The 22,646-nt window shown below is 35.1% G+C and overlaps 1 protein-coding gene across 1 annotated transcript in view; it reads right to left on the bottom strand.

The window, feature by feature from the left end:
• The window catches only part of CIP2A (cellular inhibitor of PP2A), a 36,171-nt gene that overhangs the window by 7,224 nt on the left and 6,301 nt on the right, over positions 1-22,646 (bottom strand). The window contains exons 3-16 of the mRNA XM_006729725.3: positions 22,022-22,134; positions 21,082-21,176; positions 20,251-20,347; positions 19,356-19,478; positions 19,072-19,217; positions 15,738-15,813; positions 12,506-12,724; positions 10,853-11,012; positions 9,007-9,148; positions 7,628-7,727; positions 5,997-6,115; positions 3,362-3,557; positions 2,803-2,877; positions 2,597-2,707 (exon numbers count right to left, since the gene is read on the bottom strand). Of these exons, the coding sequence (XP_006729788.2) occupies positions 2,597-2,707; positions 2,803-2,877; positions 3,362-3,557; positions 5,997-6,115; positions 7,628-7,727; positions 9,007-9,148; positions 10,853-11,012; positions 12,506-12,724; positions 15,738-15,813; positions 19,072-19,217; positions 19,356-19,478; positions 20,251-20,347; positions 21,082-21,176; positions 22,022-22,134 (1,772 nt within the window). The remainder of the gene's footprint in view (positions 1-2,596; positions 2,708-2,802; positions 2,878-3,361; positions 3,558-5,996; positions 6,116-7,627; positions 7,728-9,006; positions 9,149-10,852; positions 11,013-12,505; positions 12,725-15,737; positions 15,814-19,071; positions 19,218-19,355; positions 19,479-20,250; positions 20,348-21,081; positions 21,177-22,021; positions 22,135-22,646) is intronic.

Here is a 22,646-nt window from a genome sequence, read left to right as displayed (position 1 = left end):
AGAACAAATAATCCAATCTAGAAATGGGCAGAAGACATGAACGGACATTTCTGCAAAGAAGACATCCAAATGGCCAATAGACACATGAAAAAGTGCTCAACATCGCTAGGCATCAGGGAAATCCAAATCAAAACCTCAATGAGATACCACCTCACACCAGTCAGAATGGCTAAAATTAACGTCAGGAAATGACAGATGTTGGCGAGGATGCGGAGAAAGGGGAACCCTCCTACACTGTAGGTGGGAATGCAAGCTGGTGCAGCCACTCTGGAGAACAGTATGGAGGTTCCTCAAAAAGTTGAAAATAGAGCTACCCTACGACCCAGCAATTGCACTACTGGGTATTTACCCCAAAGGTACAAATGTAGTGATCTGAAGGGGTACGTGCACCCCAATGTTTATAGCTGCAATGTCCACGATAGCCAAACTATGGAAAGAGCCAAGATGTCAATCAAGAGATGGATAAAGAAGATGCGGTATACACACACACACACACACACACACACACAATGGACCATTATGCAGCCATCAAAAAAACCGAAATCTTGCCATTTGCAATGACGTGGATGGAACTAGAGCATATTATGCTAAGCGGAATAAGTCAACCAGAGAAAGACAAGTATCATATGATCTTATTTTTATAAGAAACCTTTCCAGTAAAATGGATAAAACATTAAATTCTCCAATAAAATGCAAGACATGTCCAACAGATATAGAATATAAGAATGTGCTATGGGAAGGGAGAAGACAAAATGATTTTAATATCACTAGTTTTCTTTGTTGGAATTTATGATAAATTCAACATGCCATCAGTCAAGACAAATGAATCCATGTCAAAAGAAGAAAAAGAAAACATACGGTTATATTTATTTGTATTTTTTCAAATACATGTACTCTGAGAAGACTCTAAAGTTATTTTATGTGTCACTGATTTTAATGCCTCTCTCAAGAGTCAAATGACTTTATTACAATTCATTATAAATGATATCAAACTGTTGAGATTCCGTTTGTATTTGCTAGGAATTTCATATTACTGCAGTAAGCTCTCACTCCTAATGTACACATTGTGTGCATATATGCACACAGCACAATGTCAAACTTTCTGAGCACCTACCATGTGCCAAGTACTGTGCTTGCTGGGGCCCTGGAGATACTGAGACCATCTCTGACATCAAGGGTAGGGGGCAAGGTTATACAGTTTTCACATGTGTGGGAAGGAGAGGACCAGGGACAGCTTCCTAAAAAATGAGGGTATTTAAACTAAAATCTGAAGGATTATTAGGAGTTAGGCAGAGGAAGAGGAAAATGTGTTCCAGACATGGAAGAGCAAGTACAAGGACAGGGAAACCTAAGAGTATGTCAAGCAACTGCAAAGCAATAGAACTGCATAAGAAACTACAAAGTAATCTGATATAGTCGATTGCAGAGAATGCACAGAAATGCAAGGAGATGCGGAATGAAAGTAGTTTCAGAATCCTGTGTGCCAAACTAAGGAATTTAAAATCATCTGCTGGGGCGCCTAGGTGGCTCAGTCGTTAAGCGTCTGCCTTCGGCTCAGGTCATGATCCCAGGGTCCTGGGATCAAGCCCTACATCGAGCTCCCTGCTCGGCGGGAAACCTGCTTCTCCCTCTCCGGCTCCCCCTGCTTGTGTTCCCTCTCTTGCTGTGTCTCTCTCTGTCAAATAAATAAATAAAATCTTTTTAAAAATAAATAAATAAATAAAATCATCTGCTGAGTAAAATGGTAAGCCACTGCAGGGTATTTAGCACAGAAGCAATAAAATCAGATTACAGCCTCAGGAATCACTGTGGGGGAACAAGGGAGGGTGGAACCAAATACAAAAAGATGACTTGGGATGCACATAGAGGGTGGTTGAGAAGAGGGCTCCAGAATGAAGGTAAAAAAGACTAACTAGAGGCTCTGCTATGATTCATATAAAAAAATGAAAAGGATTTGACCTGTAGCAAATAGTGGCAAGAAGAAACAAGGCAGAAAAAAGTAATATTTAGAAGATAGAATCAACTGGATTTGGTGAATGACTAATTGTAGGAAGTAAACTGTGTGACTTCCAGATTTCCTGTCTGGAAAACTCTTCAGAACAAGAGGGAATATACAAAAAAGTAAATTTTTAAAAAGGGTGATGAATTCAGGATTGGTCATGCTGAATGGGAAATATTTGCTATATATTTAAACAGAGCTATACAGGAAGCATTAGTGCTTAGGGTAAAGGATCTGGGCTCGGCACATAAAATTGGTGGCATTAACATTCTAGTAATGACTGAAACCCTGGACCACCTAAAGAAGGGCAAAGGACTTAGAACATAATGCTGGGAAAACCCAACATTTAAGGGTTGAATGGAGAAAGAAGTCCCTAAAGGATATAGGAAAAGAATATCCATCAGTGTAGAAAGAAAATCAGAAGATAATAGGGTGATCAAAATTAAAGGGGGAAGGGTTTCAAGATGGAGGGAGTAGTCGTGTCAAATGCTGAGAACAGTTTACTTCAAACAGTAACAAAAATAGCACTAAAATTTTGTACATGTTCTACTTCATTTATTTTTCTACTTATCAGATAAGTCTTTATATTGTACACACCTCTGTCTCAGCTTGAGTTCTTTGACAGCGATATTGAGCAATCAGTCTATCAGCCTGTGCAAGGGCTAGAGCTTTTGCTTCCAAAAGATCTTGTAGCCTGCTTTCTTTGGACTGTAAGAAAACATACCATCAATCTTTATCACTTACCAGAAAAACATCTATTAAAGCTTAACTGTTAGGTATAGTTAAAATAAGCTTGTACTCACGGCTAATGTGGACAGTTTCATCTCATATACATCCATTATGTCAGATATTCTCACATCATTAATCTGATCCTTTACCTAAGTTTTAATACAACAGTCAAAAGTCAGAAAATTTTAACACTCAACACAATAAAAAAATAAATGTCTAGTGTGAAACTAAATCATTAAGACTTAATAATGAGTAACAAAGTAAAAAAATGAATGCTGTATTAGGCGTTTCACAAACATTTCACTAACCTGGCTATTGCAGAAGAGTATCTGGGTAGGACTTGATATGTTTATGGGTTATATTTCTTAAACAGGGGGATAGAGAGGATGGGGGTGGGCTAACTGGGTAAGACTGGGGGGAAAAAAATGATTGCTGTGTTAAAATGTGGGAATTTTATGGCTAATTTTTTTCTTTCCAAATTTTCTAGAATATTGTTATTTTCATATTAAAAGATAAGGTTTCATTGATCAAATTTGCATCTAAAGTTATTTAAATAAATGTTATAATAAGGGCTAATATTTAGTTGGTATGTACCAGGCAGAATCCCATTTATAATGGCTATTTACCACTCACCACCATTCCAGCCTGAAGTTTTTCTATTAATTCCTCAATGTTCAATCCAGGAACTCTAGCTTTCAAAAGTGGAGGAGTTAAACATTTTACTGATGTTGGAAGACTGTGATTTAGTGATTGCAAGGGCATTCTCCTGGGCATATGTTCTGTTTCCTGTTGTCTATAGGCATTGTTTGCTGCTATACTTTCTCCAAGTCTGAATAGAAGTAAAAAAAAAAAAAAAAAAAGAAAAGAAAAAAGAAAGAAAGAATTACAAAAAAATGAAGGGGAGCCTGGGTTGGCTCAAGTCAGTTGAATGTCCAACTCTTGATTTCGGCCTAGATCATGATCTCAGGATCGTGAGACACAGTCCCAACACAGGCTCCATGCTAGCTTGAGATTCTCTCTCCCCTTCTCTGTCTGCGTCCCCCACCCCACTTGTGTGCTCTCTCTCTCTCAATAAATAAAATCTTTTAAAAAAATAGAGGAAAAGGCAGTTAGTATAGACAGAGAATCTCTAGAATGGATCTTTGGGAATATAAGCCTTCAAATATTTTTGAAGTAACCTTGGAGTCTATGATGAAGCCAAATTTTGGAAAATACCCTAAATATTTGCCAAGGAACTGCTTTTCTACTTACAATCCTTTAAAATGACAATTCCACCTCTGGTCTGGAGGCACTAGAACTAGTCTGAGTATGGATTATTTGTAAAAATTAAGTACAACATTATTGCTACTGGTAAGAACATCCTTCTTACGATGGGCAACATCACTTGTCCTTTAGCTATGTCCTTTATCCTTGCCCTTTCTCACTCAGTATCTTCTCACCAACCTGACTCCCATTCTGCCCCTTCCATTTATCATGTCTTGTTCCTGCCACACGGTCTTTGAATGAGTTGTTCCTTTACTGGAACATTCTTCCCACCAGATCTGCATAGAGTTGGCTCCTTCTTACCATTAGGTCTCAGTTCAAATTCACTTCCTCAGAGAGGCCCCTCCACCCATACTGACATGCATATTATGAAACTTAATTTTTTTAACTTGTCTCCCAACTAGAATGTAAACCATATGACAGAGGCCCCAAGTCTAATTTGCCGCAGTATCTAAAATGACTAGAAGAGGGCCTGGCACACAGCTGGTCCTCACCAGACAGAAACGTACACCAAAAAACCTACTTATGTACCCACCCACCCATCTATCCAACATATAAATTTACCTTATTAAACTAAGATGATATAAACAAAGGCATAAACAGATATAAATAAATGAACACCTGAGATAGTGTCTAAAGAGAAAATTACATAACACCAGTAAGACAGGGGCAGCCCAGATACAAAGACATGGTAGGAAGATTTCATATACAGAGAGAGAGGATGAGACTCCCACTTTAGTGAAGCTGAAGCTTTCCATTCTGAAACACAGGGGCTTTCCTTTATGTCAGATTGCCACAGTTGGAGCAACCAAGCCACCACAAAATGAAGCAGCTTCACAGACCATTTCTAGATTTTAACTTGAGAAGCTCCCTATTTATCCATTTGTTTAAAAATATTACTATACAATGAAGAGAATTTTGATTATTTGGTCTCTAGGTCTTGTTCTCCATAGTTCTTAATCTCTTAATTTATGACTAAATTATTAATTCTGAAAAATGAGTTTGCTAAGTCAGTTAAAAGAAACAGCAGAGGGGCACCTGGGTGGCTCAGTCGGTTAAGCGTCTGCCTTTGGCTCAGGTCATGATCCCAGGATCTTGGGATCGAGCCCCATGTCTCCCCATGTTGGGCTCATGGCTCAGTGGGGAGCCTGCTTCTTCCTGCCCCTCCCCCCACTTGTGCACGCTCTCTCTTGCTCTCTCAAATAAATAAAATCTTTAACAATAACAGAAAAATAGCAAATATTCTCTTAATGTTTGAAATTAATGAGAATAGTGGACAATTCTGCCTGGCCATTATCTATTCCATTTTCTGATAAAAGCACAAAATTTTTCTTTAGGAATCCTCCCACCGCCCCCAAACTGATTTTCAGTTCATGTAGTTCTCATAGATGAACACTTGGTATCTGCCAAGGTCCCTCATTGGCAAATGACCCAGATCCAGTCAATGGAAGTGATGCTTAGACTTACCATTTAAACAACTGGCAAGGGAAAGCTCTTTGTTTTCTTTCCTGTTTTGTTTTTGTTGGCTGTTTTTTAGTCCTAAAAGCTATGTTGTTTATTAAGTGTTTCATCTTTTAGAGCTGATTCCCATTTTATTCTCTGGCAAACTCTTAAGCTGAGGAAGTTCTTCCTCACATCTAACCTAAATGTCTTTTTTTTTTTTAGTATAGCTGACACAGGGAAAGCTCGTTCTATGTAAGAACTAAACTAGTAAGATGTAAGCATAGTCCAGAAGCTACTATGTCAAATAGAGGAGGTGAGAGACAGAGAGGCATAGTGCCTGGAAAACATATTTAACCCACCTAAAGCTAGCTTTTCCCTGAGTATAGACCTGGTCTTTTCAGTTACTGGAATCAAATTTTCTTTTAATCACTTGAAAAATTACTGCTATAATGAAGTCTTTGATTCACAAATTTTCTAATCTATCTATATCAAGGACTACTAAAGACACACAGCAGGATATTCTAGCACCACAAGAGATACACTGCAAATGACTACAACTCACACTAAAGCAGGAAAATCTGGCAGTGGAGCAGCTTCCAATAATATTCCCAGTCCAGACTGTACTTGTTCTCTATTATCTGATGTTAAAGCAAAAGCCAAGGGAGTAATCAGGCGTGGATCCTAAGCAAATCAGAAACCAGAAAACCAAAGGCACAAAGAATAAATAATGTCAGGATTTTTAGAGCAAGGTGAGTAAACAGAGCTAAATCATAAAATAAATCATAAAATAATTCTAGGCAAATTCTGAAATTTTCTATCTGATGTTTCTATCTGATGTTTGAATGTATTTATTAGCCTTTACTTTGTTATAATTATCTATGCAGTCAATATGAACACTAGCTTTAAAAAAATCTGGCAGAAGTTTGTTATACCTATGAAAATCACATCTTAAATATTTTGATGAATTTAAAATATCATCCACAACTGACTGATGTTTTGAATTACTGTTTTATTTTTCTAGCTACTCTTAAAAGAAAATCTGGCTGTAAGAAACAACAGTTAATCATTTCTAATTAAAGTCAAAAATAAAAGTAAAATTCAAATTAATTAAAAAAATTCTAATTCAGTAACTGAAACAATTATACTTAAAGCATAAGTCCTTCATGTCAGTAAATATTTTACATTAGTACTTTAAGCCCCAAATCATTTATTCTGAAAAACATCTCCTAATTGACGCAAAATCAGTTTGACTCAATTTTTAATTTAACAGAGAAAAAATACTAAAATATGAATCCTTTATAGTTATCTACATTTTACAATGTTGAGTGTTTTGTAAGTACTCAAGTATAACCTTATGCCACAAAACCATGTTAAGAGCTGGGCTTTATCTCCATAACCCTCATGGTAACCCTTGTAACTGCTCCCATGGAGGGGGATTCATTATTTTCATTTTGTAGTTAAGGAAGCTAGAGCTCAGACAAGTGAAAATAGCTTGCTCAAGTTTGCACTGACGTGACTGACTGATGGGAGTCAACATCTGAACCCCATCTCTTAAGCATTATGCTCTCCAAAGTGTACAAGTGGCTCCTGTGTAAGGTTTCAGTTTTGGCTTCTACCCTGTCCATACAGACCAGAGCCATCTTTGTTTATTATAGTAACTCAATTCACACATGTTTGCTAAGTATCTATTATAATCAGGTTTTGTGGCTATCAAGGTATACATTAAAGCTCTTATTCAGCTACCATCATCGAAATTTGTTACTCAGCTATTCTCTGCACACCCTCTCTAATCTTATTATCACTCACAATCAAGTCCTTTTCTTCCAGATGTGTCCCTTATCCCCTTAATACCCTACACCATCAATCCCAACCAAAAACTCTTCACTGCAATGCTCTTAGAAATAAACGAAGAAACCTAAAGTATGACATGAGAAAGGAAAAAGGCTGAGGAAGCTCTACTATCATGAACATCCTGTACGTTACAGTCAGAAGCATTTATGTTCAATTCCTGCAAAATATGTAAAATTACCATGTAGTGGGAACATTATAGCTACTTAAGGCAATTAACTTTCTTCTGATGGCCAATTCTAAGAGAAACATTTTCTAACGATCAAGAATATTAAAACAGAAACTCACACATTAGGAAGCATTTATGTACGAATAAATTTCAATATTTGAAGAGTTTAAACTCACCTGAAGGATTTTATAGAAGCTTACTTCCATACCAGGAACCAACTGTTTAAGTTTGTTCATCAAATCAAGAGTTTTCAAAACTACATCAGCAGCAAGTTTGCTTAAAAATAAATCATATTTAAATTAGATAACTAAAAAATTGCTTAGAACTTTATTTCTGTCCATAATTCTAAAGAAATTCTGAAAAAATCAACACCTTTGTTTTTAAACCTTAGGAAGATAAAGTACTGTTTCTTTTGAGAAGTAAAAATACAATAGAGACCAGGGGCGCCTGGGTGGCTCAGTCGGTTAAGCCGCTGCCTTCGGCTCAGGTCATGATCCCAGGGTCCTGGGATTGAGCCACGCATCGGGCTCCCTGCTCGGCAGGACGCCTGCTTCTCCCTCTCCCTCTGTCTGCCGCTCTGCCTACTTGTGCTCTCTCTCTATCTCTGTTAAATAAATAAATTAAAAAAATCTTAAAAAAAAAAAAATACAATAGAGACCAACATCCTTATAACCTAAGCCTCCAAAAGAACAAATTGGCATTAATAGTCTAAATTGAAATAGTGTTTCTTTTTCTAATCTCAAATACCACCAAGCTTCCACTTTCTGCACCAAATTACTAGCAGCATCAGCAACATGACCTATTTAATTCTTAGCTTTGTCACTGGAATATCAACAATAAAGGGCAACCTTAAGCAATACAGAATACTTAATATTTACCAAATAAATTATACTAAGCCATGTTCTTAACCTCATACCACAAAGGGAGTACAAAAAATAAAAAAAGGTAATCCTTGTTCTTGAGGAGCACAATTATTGACAATAATGTCATTTATGGAAATTGGAACAAATCAATGTCTAGCATTCAGATCCTCAATAAAGATTTGTTAATGGACTTAATGTGGAAGGGGAGGGATAAAATACTCTATCTCATCACTGTCAGAGAAAATTCACCCTTAAACCATAAGTCTTGACATGCTTAGGAAAGTAACTGTCTTTGTTAGTAGGAACCTTCAACAGTAACTGATTTCCTAGTAATAAAAAAAAGACCCCTGTTTTTTCACGTTTTGCTTAAAAAATAAAATTACTGAGGCAATGCCAAAAAGAACCTCCAGAAAAGGGAGTACAAAAGACCTTAGATAATCACAATATATTAAAACACAAAACAAACCTAAACAATGAAAAACAAATCACAGATGTTAAGATTATCCTTTCTCTGAAGCATGTAATCTATGACTTGAATGAATTTTTTAAAAACTATGAAAAAACTTAATTCTCTGCTACATCTTGAGTTAATAGTGCATACCCAAGGATTACCCTCCAAAAGAGGAATCACTAAATCTTTTGATTTTTATGTTTGGCATTACCATTTTGCCATCTGGATTTCATATACTCACCACAATTCAGAATCTGCTACCTTTGTTCCAAACCCCAGATCAATCTTGCCATACGTAAATTGTTGTTCTATCAGAGTGGTACATTTGATAGTAGTCAGAGTTTTTGCAACATGCATTTTTAGAGTATCATCTCCACACAGAGGTAAGTTTTGTTAAGGAATACAAACAAAAAATTCTCAACCTTGTATTTGTATAGCACTTTACAGTATTTAGAGTGATTTCATACAAATGATCGTGTTACCGCACTTCCATATAGTCATTGTTACATTAGCTCAATGACAGATTAGGAAACTAGAGCTCAGAGCTTAATTAAGTGATTGGTAAGTAGCAAGAGATGGGACTGACACCATGTCTGTTACTCTGCTGGATGTTAGTATTTTGCTAGCAGGTTATTACAATGGTTCAATATTTGCTGAACTAAGGGAAGTTATTTTTTCCTATTTTGTAATATTATAAGTTAATTTGAGTATCATTTAAAAAGGGTCAAATTTGGCTCAAAATGGTACCAATTCTGAAGCCTGCATATATTACAGATATCTTTACTACAATCAAGCAAAATAATCATGTATCTCTACAGCAGTGGTTTTCAACTTTGGCTGCATGTTAGAATCATGTGGGTAGTTTGATCAATCACCATCTTCCCCCACCTGCCCACCAGGGTTTCACATTACTCCAATTAAATTAGAATTGCTGGAAGTGGGGCGCCTGGGTGGCTCAGTTGGTTAAGTGACTGCTTTTGGCTCAGGTCATGATCCCAGGGTCCTGGGATTGAGTCCCACATCAGGCTCCCCCTGCTCTGCGGGGAGCCTGCTTCTCCCTCTGCCTGCCATTCCCCCTGCTTGTGCTCTCTCTCTGTCAAATAAATAAATAAAATCTTAAAAAAAAAAAAAGAACTGCTGGAAGTAAGGTTCAGGTGTCAGGATTTTTAAAACATTCTCCAGGTAATTCTAATACATAATCAGGATTGAGAATCACTGCTGTAGGGAAGAGGAAAATTAAGGAGCAGACACACCAAGAAGAGAGTAAATAGCTGTGGAATTTGTTCTAGGGCAGGATGAAGTTGAGCAAATTCTTGTTGCTGAGATATAAGGAAACTTGACCAGGTAAATATAGAAGATCTGGTTGAGATATAATGGCTCCTTGCTGATAATAATAAAAACGCATTAATGAAATATTTTCAAAATGGGACTTGGGCTTCATAAAGACTTAGAATCAACTGATCTAAAAGAAAAAAGCTAACATAAGAAAAGACCTAAGAAAATCTGAATACAGAAGTTAGGCAGTGACACTAACTGAACTCAAGGTTTTCTTTTTTTGTAATGAATGAATTTGTCTTAATAATATTTGTCTTTTTTTATAACCTAGTATGATATCATCTTTATTAAAACATTTCTGGAGGCTTTAATTTTCAGTAAAAATTATAATATAAAGCTAAAATACTAACGATTCTACCAATGTTTGTTTATTCCCTGATACACTGAACCAAAGATGGCACGACAAATCATCCAGAGATAGCAATTAGCATTCGAGAGTAACACAGCAGTTATTTTAAGAATGTATCTCTTGACCTCAAATTACGGTAAAAATGTTCAAATCAAGTTTAAAAAGCATTCTGAAAATATTCTTTAAAGTTTTAAACAGAAAAATAAAGGGAAAAAGTCTGGACAACTTTTTTATAGACTCCACATTGAGAATTAGTTCTATAGTTTAAACTCCAATTCAGTAATTCTGAATGGATATATAAGCATGAGAAGTGACAAAATTACAAATAAAGACAAAAATGCAGTAAAGGTAATGCTAGAAAAAAATGAGTGGTTAGTTTCCATGTTTTAACAGTAAAGGATATTTAACAAAACTTCAGTGGCCTTGACCATCCTTTCACATTTTCTTTTTAATAAGGCTTCATCTAGATTTTGTTCTGTGAATTGAAGTTGATCAAGGATTGTAGGCAGCAGAAGGGTCACAAAACGGTCAGCTGAGGAACAGTTAGCAGTATCTATAATGTCCTGGAGAATTAACCACCACCAATGATGAAAAATAAAGATGGAATACAGAACGCAGGCATAGTCATCACCAAGCAGCAACATTCTCATCAAATCTCTTATAATTACTTCAATATTTAATTGACCTCTGTCTCCTATTTAAAACCTACCCTTTTATCCAGTTTTGATGGCTATGATGCCTTTTTTCTTAAATGGAACAATAAGGTTTTAAGCTATTCAACTGCAAACAAGACTTTCTGGTGGACTGTGTCCCTGATTTGAAAACAAGTATCCTAAACTTGCTAAGTGAAATTACAATAATTAAATAACCACCACTGGTCTTAATACTTTACAACTATGAATATTCCCATCAAGAATCTTGAAGAGTTTTTTAAATGCTAAAACTGGTTAACAGTCAAGACCAACATAAAACAGAAAGTAATTTTATTCAGCCATCAGAAAGGATGAATACCCAACTTTTACATCAACATGGATGGGACTGGAGGAGATTATGGTAAGTGAAATAAGTCAAGCAGAGAAAGTCAATTATCATATGGTTGCTCTTATTTGTGGAACATAAGGAATAGCATGGAGTACATTAGGAGAAGGAAGGGAAAAATGAAGGGGGGGAAATCGGAGGGAGAGATGAACCATGAGAGACTATGGACTCTGAGAAACAAACAGGGGTTTAGAGGGGAGGGGGGTGGGGGATGGATTAGCCCGGTGATGAGTATTAAGGAGGGCACCTATTGCATGGAGCACTGGGTGTTATACGAAAACAATGGATCGTGGATCACCACATCAAAAACTTATGATGTATTGTATGGTGACCAACATAACATAATAAAAAAAAAATTAAAACAGAAAAAAAAACAACAAAGTAATCTTTGTGCATCACCTTTGACGAATACATTTAATCACTCATATACATTTTTGTTTGTGCATAGGATCCAGTCATGAGAGGAAATACTCTAAGAAGATATTGTGGTAGGCAGAATGGGTATAAAAAGAGAGACAATAGTAGAGAATGCTAAATGACCTAGATAGTAGAATCTACCAGAATGTAATGGCCTCTAGGGAAAGAATTTTTGTCTGTATCCTAATTGCCTAGCAGTGTCTGGCATGTTCCACTCCATCTTAGTGAATTAATCCAATGTTGCTATATTAATCCACTAATAGGCTAATAAAGAAAGTAGACAGTATCTACCAAGATGAAGAAAGAGAATGTGACTACTGCAAGAAGTAGGCAGACAACAACAAGCTGTACAAATCTCAGGTAATACCTTTACTTATTACACTGAAAGGAGTACATATAAGCTATTCGGTGCAAAAAAAGAAAACACCAATGTTCCTGACTTTGCCCAAAAAAAGGAAATTCAGTAGCTGAATGAAAGGGAGTTAGTTAAAAGTTTTCCTCAAGTGTATAAACAATTAGAAGTTTATTGTGGACGTTTTTGAAAGTAAACTGTTCACTGAGAATCATTAAATGGAAGTCAATTTGTCTATCATTATATTACCTCAAATATTTCCTTGAACAACTCCAAGGCTAAAATAGAACAGTTTTCTGACCCATCCGGAGGTTGGCTTGACCAACGAAGTAGAGCCACAGTAGGTTCTAAACATTTAGAACGGCTTCCCAGAATGGTGTTGCCAGATGGAGACTGTTCAAATATCATCTGAGTGAGCACGTGGCGCAGCTGAGTCACTGAACAGAAGGCAAGAAGTAATTCTAAAACCTGTGCAATATAAAGTCTTCGTTAAATGTCAATTTCATTGGCCTTTAATGTACAGAGTAACCAAGTGATGAAGCTGAAAATGACACATTTTTAAAGAAGATACTCTAAAACAAAAATTAAAGAAAGCTTCCAATTTTTCTTTCAGTAATATTTTTCAAAATGCGGGATTAGGTACCATAAGGTTACAAAGAAATTTGTTAATGGTAGTTACTCCTAGTAAGCAGGACTATGAGAGCCAAAGGAAGGCAACTTCAACTAATATCATAGGCCTTCTATAGTACTTAATTTTTTTTTCAAAGCACAGATGTTTTGTTTTTACAATGAAAGAAGAAATTAGAAAATAATATTAGAAACTACAAACACTTGCTGTCATGCTGAGATTCAAGAATTCCTATAAAGCATACTTTAGGATAATACTGAAAAGGGGCATTCCCAAGCTTTAAAACCTTAAGTATGGCTATTTCCCACATTGTTTGCACGTTGTTGACTTTATACCTATTAGCTCCTCTATTTTACCTCAGTTCTTTACCTCATAAATTGGGCCTTTATAACATCACATAACATCCCACACCAACCTATTTATTAGCTAAATTAAATTCTATCTCATTTCATATACTACCAACCTAACCTATCATTAAAAAAAATTATTGGCATCTCTTTGCCTATCCACTTACTTTCTACCTTTATCTGTATTTTTATAAATGACATATAATTGGGATTTGTGTTTTGATCAACTTGATGGCATCTGATTTTAATGGAATTCAGCCCATTAGCATTTACTATGTAACAAATGATAATCTTTGATTTATTCATTTTCAAATATAAATTATAGTACTTATTTTTGAATAGGTAATACATTTACTTGGTTCCATGGCCAAACAAAGCAGCCTGATGTCTGGCTACGCTCCCTGAAGGCAAGCAATGTTCTCAGTTTCTCTTTTCTCTTACCAGAGACATATTATACCCATATAAGAAAATACCTTCTCAATATACACTAAGTATAATGTACAGAAGTAAACTAATCAATCATTATTACAAAGGTGGATGGTTTTTCCAAACTGAACATACTGGTGTAACTGGCAACCAGAAGAAGAATTCTACCAAAACTCCTGGAGTCCCTTGTGTCCCCTCCTAGACAATGCCTCAAACACTCCTCTCCGTCAGATTTCTGACACTGTAATTTTATCTTAGCTATTCTTGGATCTTTGCATTTCCATATAAATTTTTTAATCAGCTTGCCAGTTTATATAAAACAAGTCACATGGAACTTTATATATAAATAGAATCTTATAGTGTATATATACCCTTCCTTCCATCTGACTTCTTCAGCTTAGCATTAGGTTAGTGAAATTTATCCATACTATTGCACACAGTTGCCCTTCACTCATCCTAATTGCTGTGTAGTACTCTAATGTATAGATGTATCACTATTTATCTACCCATTCCATTACTGATGGCATCTGGATTGTTTCTAATTCCTGCCTAAAAGGAGTAGTACAGCTATACATGTCTTTTGGTGAACATATATATTTAACTATTTGGGGTAAATACCTAAGAGTGAAATCGCTGGCTCATACTCTATGCACATGTCCAAAATTTCTAGATAATACCTATTTTCATAAGTGGTTGTGCCAATTTTCAGCCCCTGAGTACTACAACCTTATGGGTTTTTTATATTCTCATCTATATTTGATGCTATTCATATTTTTAATTTTAACCACCTGGTGGGCACATAGTAGCATCACATTATCAATTTGCATTTCCCTGTAGATTAATAAAGTTGAACAGCCATTTCATATTTATTGATCAATTCTTTTTGTTGTTCAGATTATCTCTTGGGTTCAGTGTTTCTTTGATTTATATATACATGTTTTTAAATACATATAAAAAAATAAATACATTTTAGATCAGAGTCCTTTGTTGGATATATGTATTGTAGATACCTTTTCCGTGTTACCAGGTCTTTTTGTGAACAGAAGCTCTTAATTTTAATACAGTACAACTTAATCAACTTTTTTCCTGAACAGTTGGTGCTTTTGTTTCCTATTTAAGATCTTTGTCTATCCCAAGGCTGTAAAGATATTCTGTTAGGCATTTCTTCTATAAGTTCACTGTTTACCTTTCACATGTAGATCTACAATCTTTCTGGAACTGATTTTCACATTTGATGTGAGGTAGGAAACAAAATTCCGTTTTTTCCCACATGGATATTCAATTGACTCAGTATCATTTATTGAAATGACCATTCTTTTAGAACTGCACTGTTATCAATCAGGAGACTATATGCTATGGTATGCTTTTAAACTGTACTCTGTTTCAGGGGGCTAGCTGTCTACCCTTATGACAGTACTGCACTGTTTTAATTATTGCAGCTTTGTAGTAAGTCTTGGTATCTGGTAGTATTAGAAGTCCTCCAACTTTGTTCATTTTTTTCAGGATAGCACTAGTTATTTTTAGACTTTCCCAATGTCCACATACACCAAAACCAAAACAAATATAAACACAAAAAAACACTAAAACCTGCTATGATTTTGAAACTCTTCTAATCTATGAACTTGGTATATCTGTATTATTTAGGTCTTTTATACCTCTCAATGTTTTGTAATTTCAGAGTAGAGACTTCGTGTGTGTTTTGTTGGATTTCTCTCCTAAGCATATGACCTTTTTAAAAAATAGAAAATAGTATCATTTTTAAAACTGCATTTTCTATTTAACATTGTTTACATGTCTTTTGATGAGCTTATGGACATGTTTGGCTTGGCTATGTGGTTTAGGAGTGGAATCGCTGTCACGGTATATATATATTCATTAGGCACTGTGAAACAATTTTTAGTACCAGTGAATGAAGACTTGAGAAGGGTTCTAGAGTATTGGTAATGCTCTATTTTCTGATCTATATAATGGTTATATGACTGTGTTCAATTTGTAAAAATTCAGAGAGCTGCACACTTAAGATTTTTTTGCACATTACAGTTTTCAAAAGTTTAAAACAAAAAGTCATGTTTTTACACACCTTTGAAGAAGAATCAGGATCCTTTCCATTAAGAAGACCTAATACTTGATTGAGACATGAAGAAAAGTGCTCATACCTAAGTTTAAAATAAAAATATACATCAAATGATAATCATGAAATTGATCCATCAAATAGGATTTATATACAAAATAAATATAAAATTTAAGTGTATTTTCTTTCATCTATTTATTTTGAGCTTCTATTATAAAAGTCTGCAAAATTTCTACTTATAACTTGAAACGTTCTATCACTATGGTATACATAAATTGGCTTTGTTATTTATTGAGCAGTGAAAAAACAATGATTCCTGTGGCAATAAATAAGTCATTGAAACTTTCAGTACTTCGATTGCCTTTTTTTTTTAAAGCTATGTTCAGTTTGTAAAAATTCAAAGAACATGAAATATTCTAATAAATTAGGCAGCTATTTATTTATAAAGCACTTTTAACAGCTAGGCATTATATTAGGTTCTGCAGATACAGAGGTAAGGCGCAGGGCCCTGTGTTACAGAACTCTAAGAGCTACTAGAGGTACCAACCACATTATTGTCTATGTGACTAGTGCATCCTGTGTTTGAGACAATGATGCTCTGTAAGAGACCTAACGGTCTAAGAATGAAGGCAGAAACATAAAATATTATATAATGTAAAATACAACACTATCATGGAAAAATACATAGAATGCTAGAAGGATGAATATCAAATCCAGACTCAGTGTGGCAGGCCTAATCAGATGAGGTTTCCCACCCATGAGTCTTAAAAAATAAACGGGAATTAGACATATAAAGCCGAAAGTGTCCAGAGGGAAGAGCACATGGATACACAAAAGGCATTTCTAGCAAGTTGGAGATTCTATTTACTGTCTGAAGTGATTAGACTAAAGTACATAAGAAAATGTAAAGAAACAGGGCTGAGAGGTTCCCAGAGACCAGATTTTAGAGGGCTATACTGAGAATTTGTTTACCTTGAATGCAATGGGAGATCACAGATTTTAGAAGGGACATATGGTTGAGGGAAATGTTGAAAGTCAAATATAAGTGAAGGGAGTCAATGGAATGAGAGACATTGAAGAGACAAAAGATACTGTTGAAAAAATAGGACAGAATGAGATTTAATGCACAGAATAAAGGGATGTGTCTATGAGCAAAACAAGATGACACTAAGTAAGAATTGGTATAAACACAAGTAATTTGGTTTAAGAGCAAAAATTTGAAAGAACTCCAATCAGATGGGATTCAGTTTTTTTTTTTCTGTGAAACAAAGATAAGGTCATCTTCTGAGTGAAAAGTGGCAAGAGTAAAGTAGTAAATATTTGAAAGGGCCACTGTAGGAAATGTGAAAGAAAGCTGGGAATAAATATGAGAAGTGCTGCCCAAATAAAGTTAGAGGTAGTGAACATGTAGAATACAGATTCATAAAATGTGATTTTTCTCAGGTTTTGATTAGGAACCCAGACATTAAATTAGACTTTGGAACAGATTCAGGAACATTTTGCTAAATGGTATAGCAAATAAACAAGAAGACAATACAATTAAACGTAATTTCCTTTCCAGAGGTGATTCTGGAGTTTTAGGCTAGATAAAAAGAAAACATAATGGAACTGAGAGATTTACAGGAGAAGTGATTAAGCAACCACTTACAAATGCTAAGTCAGATTATATTTTGGTCCTCCTGCAGAGGTATATCCTTTGTTGTTTACTTAGAAGTTGTTAAACAAGCACTATTTGGTGGCCAGAATGGGTATTACATGAGAGTATATTGGGAGGATTCTTAGAACAGATAACAGGGAAGACAAGTAAAGGAAGGGCACTCTGGAAGAATGATTTCTTATCCACCTATGCTTAAGAAAAGAAAAAAAATGAAATGCTAATGTTGTAGGATTTCTTTTCCTTTAGTGCCCGCAGTTCTTGGTCCCGGCTGCTTCAAAGAATGAAGAGGTAGACCAGATAAAGGGTGATGGACAGCAAAGCAAAGTGTATTGAGTGATAGTACAAAGCTCCGGCAGAGGGAGGGAACCTGAGAGAGTTGCCACTGGAGTTTCTCAGTCTAGGGGTTTTTATGGGCTTGTTGGCGGGCTGTTTTAATCTGATTAATCCTCCATGAGCCTGTCACCCAGTCAGGTTTTTGTCATCTACCTATCACGTGGGAAAGGGTGGAGGAGCCCTTGGTGTAAAATCCTTTCCTCTTAGGTAGGGGCCCCTTGTCCCTGCCTGCCCTTTTTCCAACTATCCTTCATTACTAATGTGAATGGTTCTTGGTTCTGTAAAACATCAGTTAGCCATATGGGTAGTGGTCAACCTTGCCCTTGTGGTTAGCTTTTGTTTTTTTAATGTCTAGATTCTACATTCCTTAAAATTTGGGACTATGTTTTGTACAATTTCTGGTTCCATGTTCCTCAAAGATTAGGGGCTATGTCTTCAAATTCCTATCTCTGCTAACACTCCCACATCCCCCAGTACTTGACCACAGCAGGGGCTCCATAACTGTCTTCTCATTTGTGAATGATTAATTGAACTCTTTGAAGCAATTTCTCCAATTTCCTAACCTACGACCACAAAGCGGCTGAGGCATTGGGGAAAACTTAAGATATAAAAAGGCCAGGGGTGTCTGGGTGGCTCAGCCAGTTAAGTGTCCGACTCTTGATTTTGGCTCAGATCCTGATCTCAGGATTGTGAGATCCAGCCTTCTTGGGCTCTGCGCTGGGTGTGGAGCCTGCTTAGTATTCTCTCTCTCCTCTCCCTCTGTCCTTCCCCCACCCTCTTGCTCTCCCCATCCCTCTCTAAAAAATAAAAGTATTAAACGGCCAAAAGCTCTTTGGAAAACAGTTGCTAACTGATCTCAAAAGATAAATGATCACATGAAATGCCACTGAGATAGAATGGGCATATAAACATATGTTCTCATTTTACCTTATGACACAACAGAGGCACATAATGAAGAAAATGCTATTCATTTTTATGCAAAAAAGAAAAGACAAATATACTGACATAAATGTCCCTATAACAATATTTTTCCAAAAATTGTAATGTTCAAGATTTAAATCTGGAGCTGGAAAAGATTAAGATGTGTACATTTTAGACAGTGATACAACCTTATTTATCTAAGACAAAGATTGAAACACACCCCCTCACCACCCATGTTCTTATACTTGTACATTTTAGGCCAAAAAAGCAAAAACAATGGGAATAAAGCACATCAAAACATTTCAATTGAGTCCCTTGTCCATTAGTAGAATCCAAGTTTACTAACTCTGAAAAGGCAGTTTCATTAATCACAAACATATCTTGGTTCACTGAAAAGAAAAACAAGTCTTAAAATTTGTCAGAGAGCCATACCTGGTAAGATAATCAGCAATTTTAGGATTCTTAAGGAGATCCATCAATAGATCAACTGAATACTTCCTAGTCAATGTGCCATCACCGTTTATGAGAATATTAAACATTAGCTGAAAAGTTTGATGAATGTTTCGAACATGGAACAGCTTAAAAACAAATTAGGAAAAGTATATTATACAAAAAAATTTAAGTTGACACCATTCTAAACAAAGTCTCAATACTTGTAAAATATCAGAGAATATAAACTTCAGAACTATTTTCAAAAATAAAAAAATCATATTTACCTTTTCCCCCACCTCTTCATTTAATGTCAAACTGGATAATATTGAAAGTGCAAACACAACCAGAGTTAAACTACTGTGGGCCAGGAAGCTTATAAGAGTTCGATAAAAAGATTTCACATTATTCTGAGAAAGAAAAAAATTTTTAAATAAATTAGAATGAAAAATTTTTAGGTTTATATTTTGGTTTAGAAAGTGTATCTTGCACAGAGTAGGTAAACTTCTATTAAACATCCTTATCAACTTAAGAAATTATTCAAACACTTCCATGGCTCAAGATAACTTCCACCTCCAAAGTACCTCCAGTACAGAACAAATGAGATAATTGTTTAATTTGAAATTAAACAGGTAATATTGGATACTGCATAGCAGGGGAATTGTTCACAAAGTACCTTAAAGAATCAATGAACTTTCTTGATTTGACATATTTCTAACGGTGGTTCAGTTAACCCCATTTGTGTGTCTTCACTCATTACAAGTGCTGGTAGTTGTTGCAGTCATTTATTCATGGATCTTTCTGGTGGAGTTGCCATTGATTTTGTGGAAATATAAGATCTGAGGTAAATGGGATTGCCAGTGATGTGTGTCCTTTCTATTAGCACAAAATGATTTAGCATTTCTTGTATTATTCAATATAAGAAATAATGGGATGCTATTGAGAAGGAAAACTTTTAGTACTCAACAGTTTTATTAATACTTATCATCTTAAATACAACATGTGCAAAGGTTGGAATACTTCTAGTTAATTATGTGTCAATCTGTTCCTTAACTTTGATGAGTCAGCTGGATGAGACATGAGAATTCTTGTTAATTTTTTTTTTTTAAAGAAAAACATGGATATAATTTTCTTTAAGCATAGAGCTCACCACAAATAAGAAAGATTTTACGCAAAACTTACCAAAGTCTTTATGTATGTTTGAACAGAAAGATTGTGCCGACAAAGATTTGCCAATAATCCTAGACAAGGCATTGTTAACTCATCTTCAGAAGACTGACTGTTGTTTTAAGGAAGATAATAAAAGATAAAAGTATTAAATTCATTTTAAATTATTCTATTTTATAGTAACTTACATTTAAACTCCTTTTTATATGTAAAAATGATTAACATGTGAAGACAGTCAAGCTTTGAATAATATTGACCATTCATTTCATATTTTGAAACTAAATGATCTTTTTCAATTATAGCACAGAAATATGGAAATAATTGTCAGAATGACCATGTGCTATCTCATCAGTATATTCTCCTACCAAGATTAAACATAAGCATAAAATATTCAGTTTCAATAGTTTTTCTGTTCAAATCAATTCATTTCATAAATTTTTGTTATGAAAATTAAAGCCGCTTTATACCATTTGATCCCTGAAATCATCTAAAAGGAGTAAACAAGAATTGGAGTCTCACTCAATTTAAAAAGTTGGAAAATATTATCCAAGAAAAACTGAACTATTACAGTTTTATTTTAAAAATAAATCAGCAGAGGGGCGCCTGGGTGGCTCAGTCGGTTAAGCAACTGCCTTCGGCTCAGGTCATGATCCTGGAGTCCCTGGAATGAGTCCCACGTTGGGCTCCCTGCTCGGTGGGGAGTCTGCTTCTCCCTCTGACCCTCCTCCCTCTCATGCTCTCTGTCTTTCATTCTCTCTCTCAAAAATAAATAAAATCTTTAAAAAAATAAAAATAAAAAAAATAAATCAACAGATTATTTGGTTACATGTTTGGTTGCATACTCACATATGATCTATCAGGAAGGTAATTAACTCATCTATATTGGCACCAGAATGGAAAATTTTGACGTTGTATGTTAATCTCTGCAGAAGCTGAATGCACTAAGAATAAGAAAATACTAATGAATATAAACATATAAAAACCTACTGCATGCTTACAATCACGGACTTCTAAGCATATTCTGAGCATGTCACCATTTTAGGAAGCAGAGTTTAGAGTAAGAACTTTTCTATTTCTTAAAATGGTTCTGTTCTTTAAACATAAAGTAATGAGACTACTAAGAATTTTAGGGTTCATCTCCTGATTCCACACATTTCTATACAATCTATCTCAAACAGAGCATCAACCTGGTTCACTTAAACATCTTAAACATATATGCAAGCTAAAACATATACATATTCCATGAATTCTAAGATATATTTTATCATATTTTGCCATCTTTAAAACCGCATGTCAGTTTAATTGGTGATGTTTTCCTTTCTTGCAACTGATGGCATTTTAGGTTCAACAAAATATCTGTATGAGAACTTCGAGTCATGCTAAACAGACTAAATCTACAGCTTTCATTTTTTGGGAATGTTTCCTCAACAGATTGGGACTAGATGGCAACTCAATTTGCAATTTTAATACAAATAGCTTACATCTCAAAATGTTGACATCTGTGTTTATAAGTCTGTCAAAGCGGTTGTAACGTAGATTTGCTTTTCTTCAAAAATAATGCTAGATGTGGATAAACTTCCCTTCTCTAGAAACTTTTAAACAGTAGTACATGTGTGATTGACCAGCTCATAAATTTATTAATGGTGAGAACTGTCGTATTCATGCAGGATTATGTCAACATATATAGTATAAATTAGCAATTTACAATATATACCGTCAATTTTGATCTGCAAATAAAGAAGGAAAAACAAGTATTAAGTGAAGAGTACCGTGGAGGTGTGTATACCTGCAAAAACACCGAATCACTATGGCAAGTGCTGCTCCGGCAAACCACTCCTGCTAGCACGCTATTCAGGTTATATGTATTCTGAAGGCAGTCTCTGGTTTCATTGTCTACAGCTGCAAGTTAAGATAAAATGGCACCAAATATCACTTTTATATATGGTTTTCATGGATAAAAGATAAATAATTTTAAGTTTATTTCATATTAAATTTACTGTGTATAAAAATATCAAGTATGATATGGCTATTGTATTTATAATTACCTTCCAATTCAGAAGTCTAATCACAGAAATAGTATGAGATGGAAAAGGAAAGGGAGTATGAGCTTTTCCTTTTTTGTCAATAAACAAATGATTTTTCTACGTGGACTAAATTAAAGGAAAAACTTGCTTTACATATTTAGAAAAGTTTTGTAGTTAAAAGATAATCATCTCAATTTTTTTGTAATTTAAAACTGCTCTAAAGAATAAGTCTATTAACTAAAAAATAAAACTTCAAAAATAAAATAAAAAGACGTTCATTTTAAAAATTTCTAATATATTTAAATGTTGAAAAAGACTGCCATTCTCATACAAAAGGTTGGCAGATGTTAGAATTAGCATAGCCTTGGCATTCCTATACACCAACAA

This window comes from Leptonychotes weddellii, chromosome 1 (assembly GCF_054177405.1).
Source record: "Leptonychotes weddellii isolate Sample4059 chromosome 1, ASM5417740v2, whole genome shotgun sequence".
Taxonomy (NCBI): domain Eukaryota; kingdom Metazoa; phylum Chordata; class Mammalia; order Carnivora; family Phocidae; genus Leptonychotes; species Leptonychotes weddellii.
The sequence above is the reverse complement of the archived record's forward strand: the minus strand, read 5'-3'. Positions and strand labels throughout refer to the sequence as shown.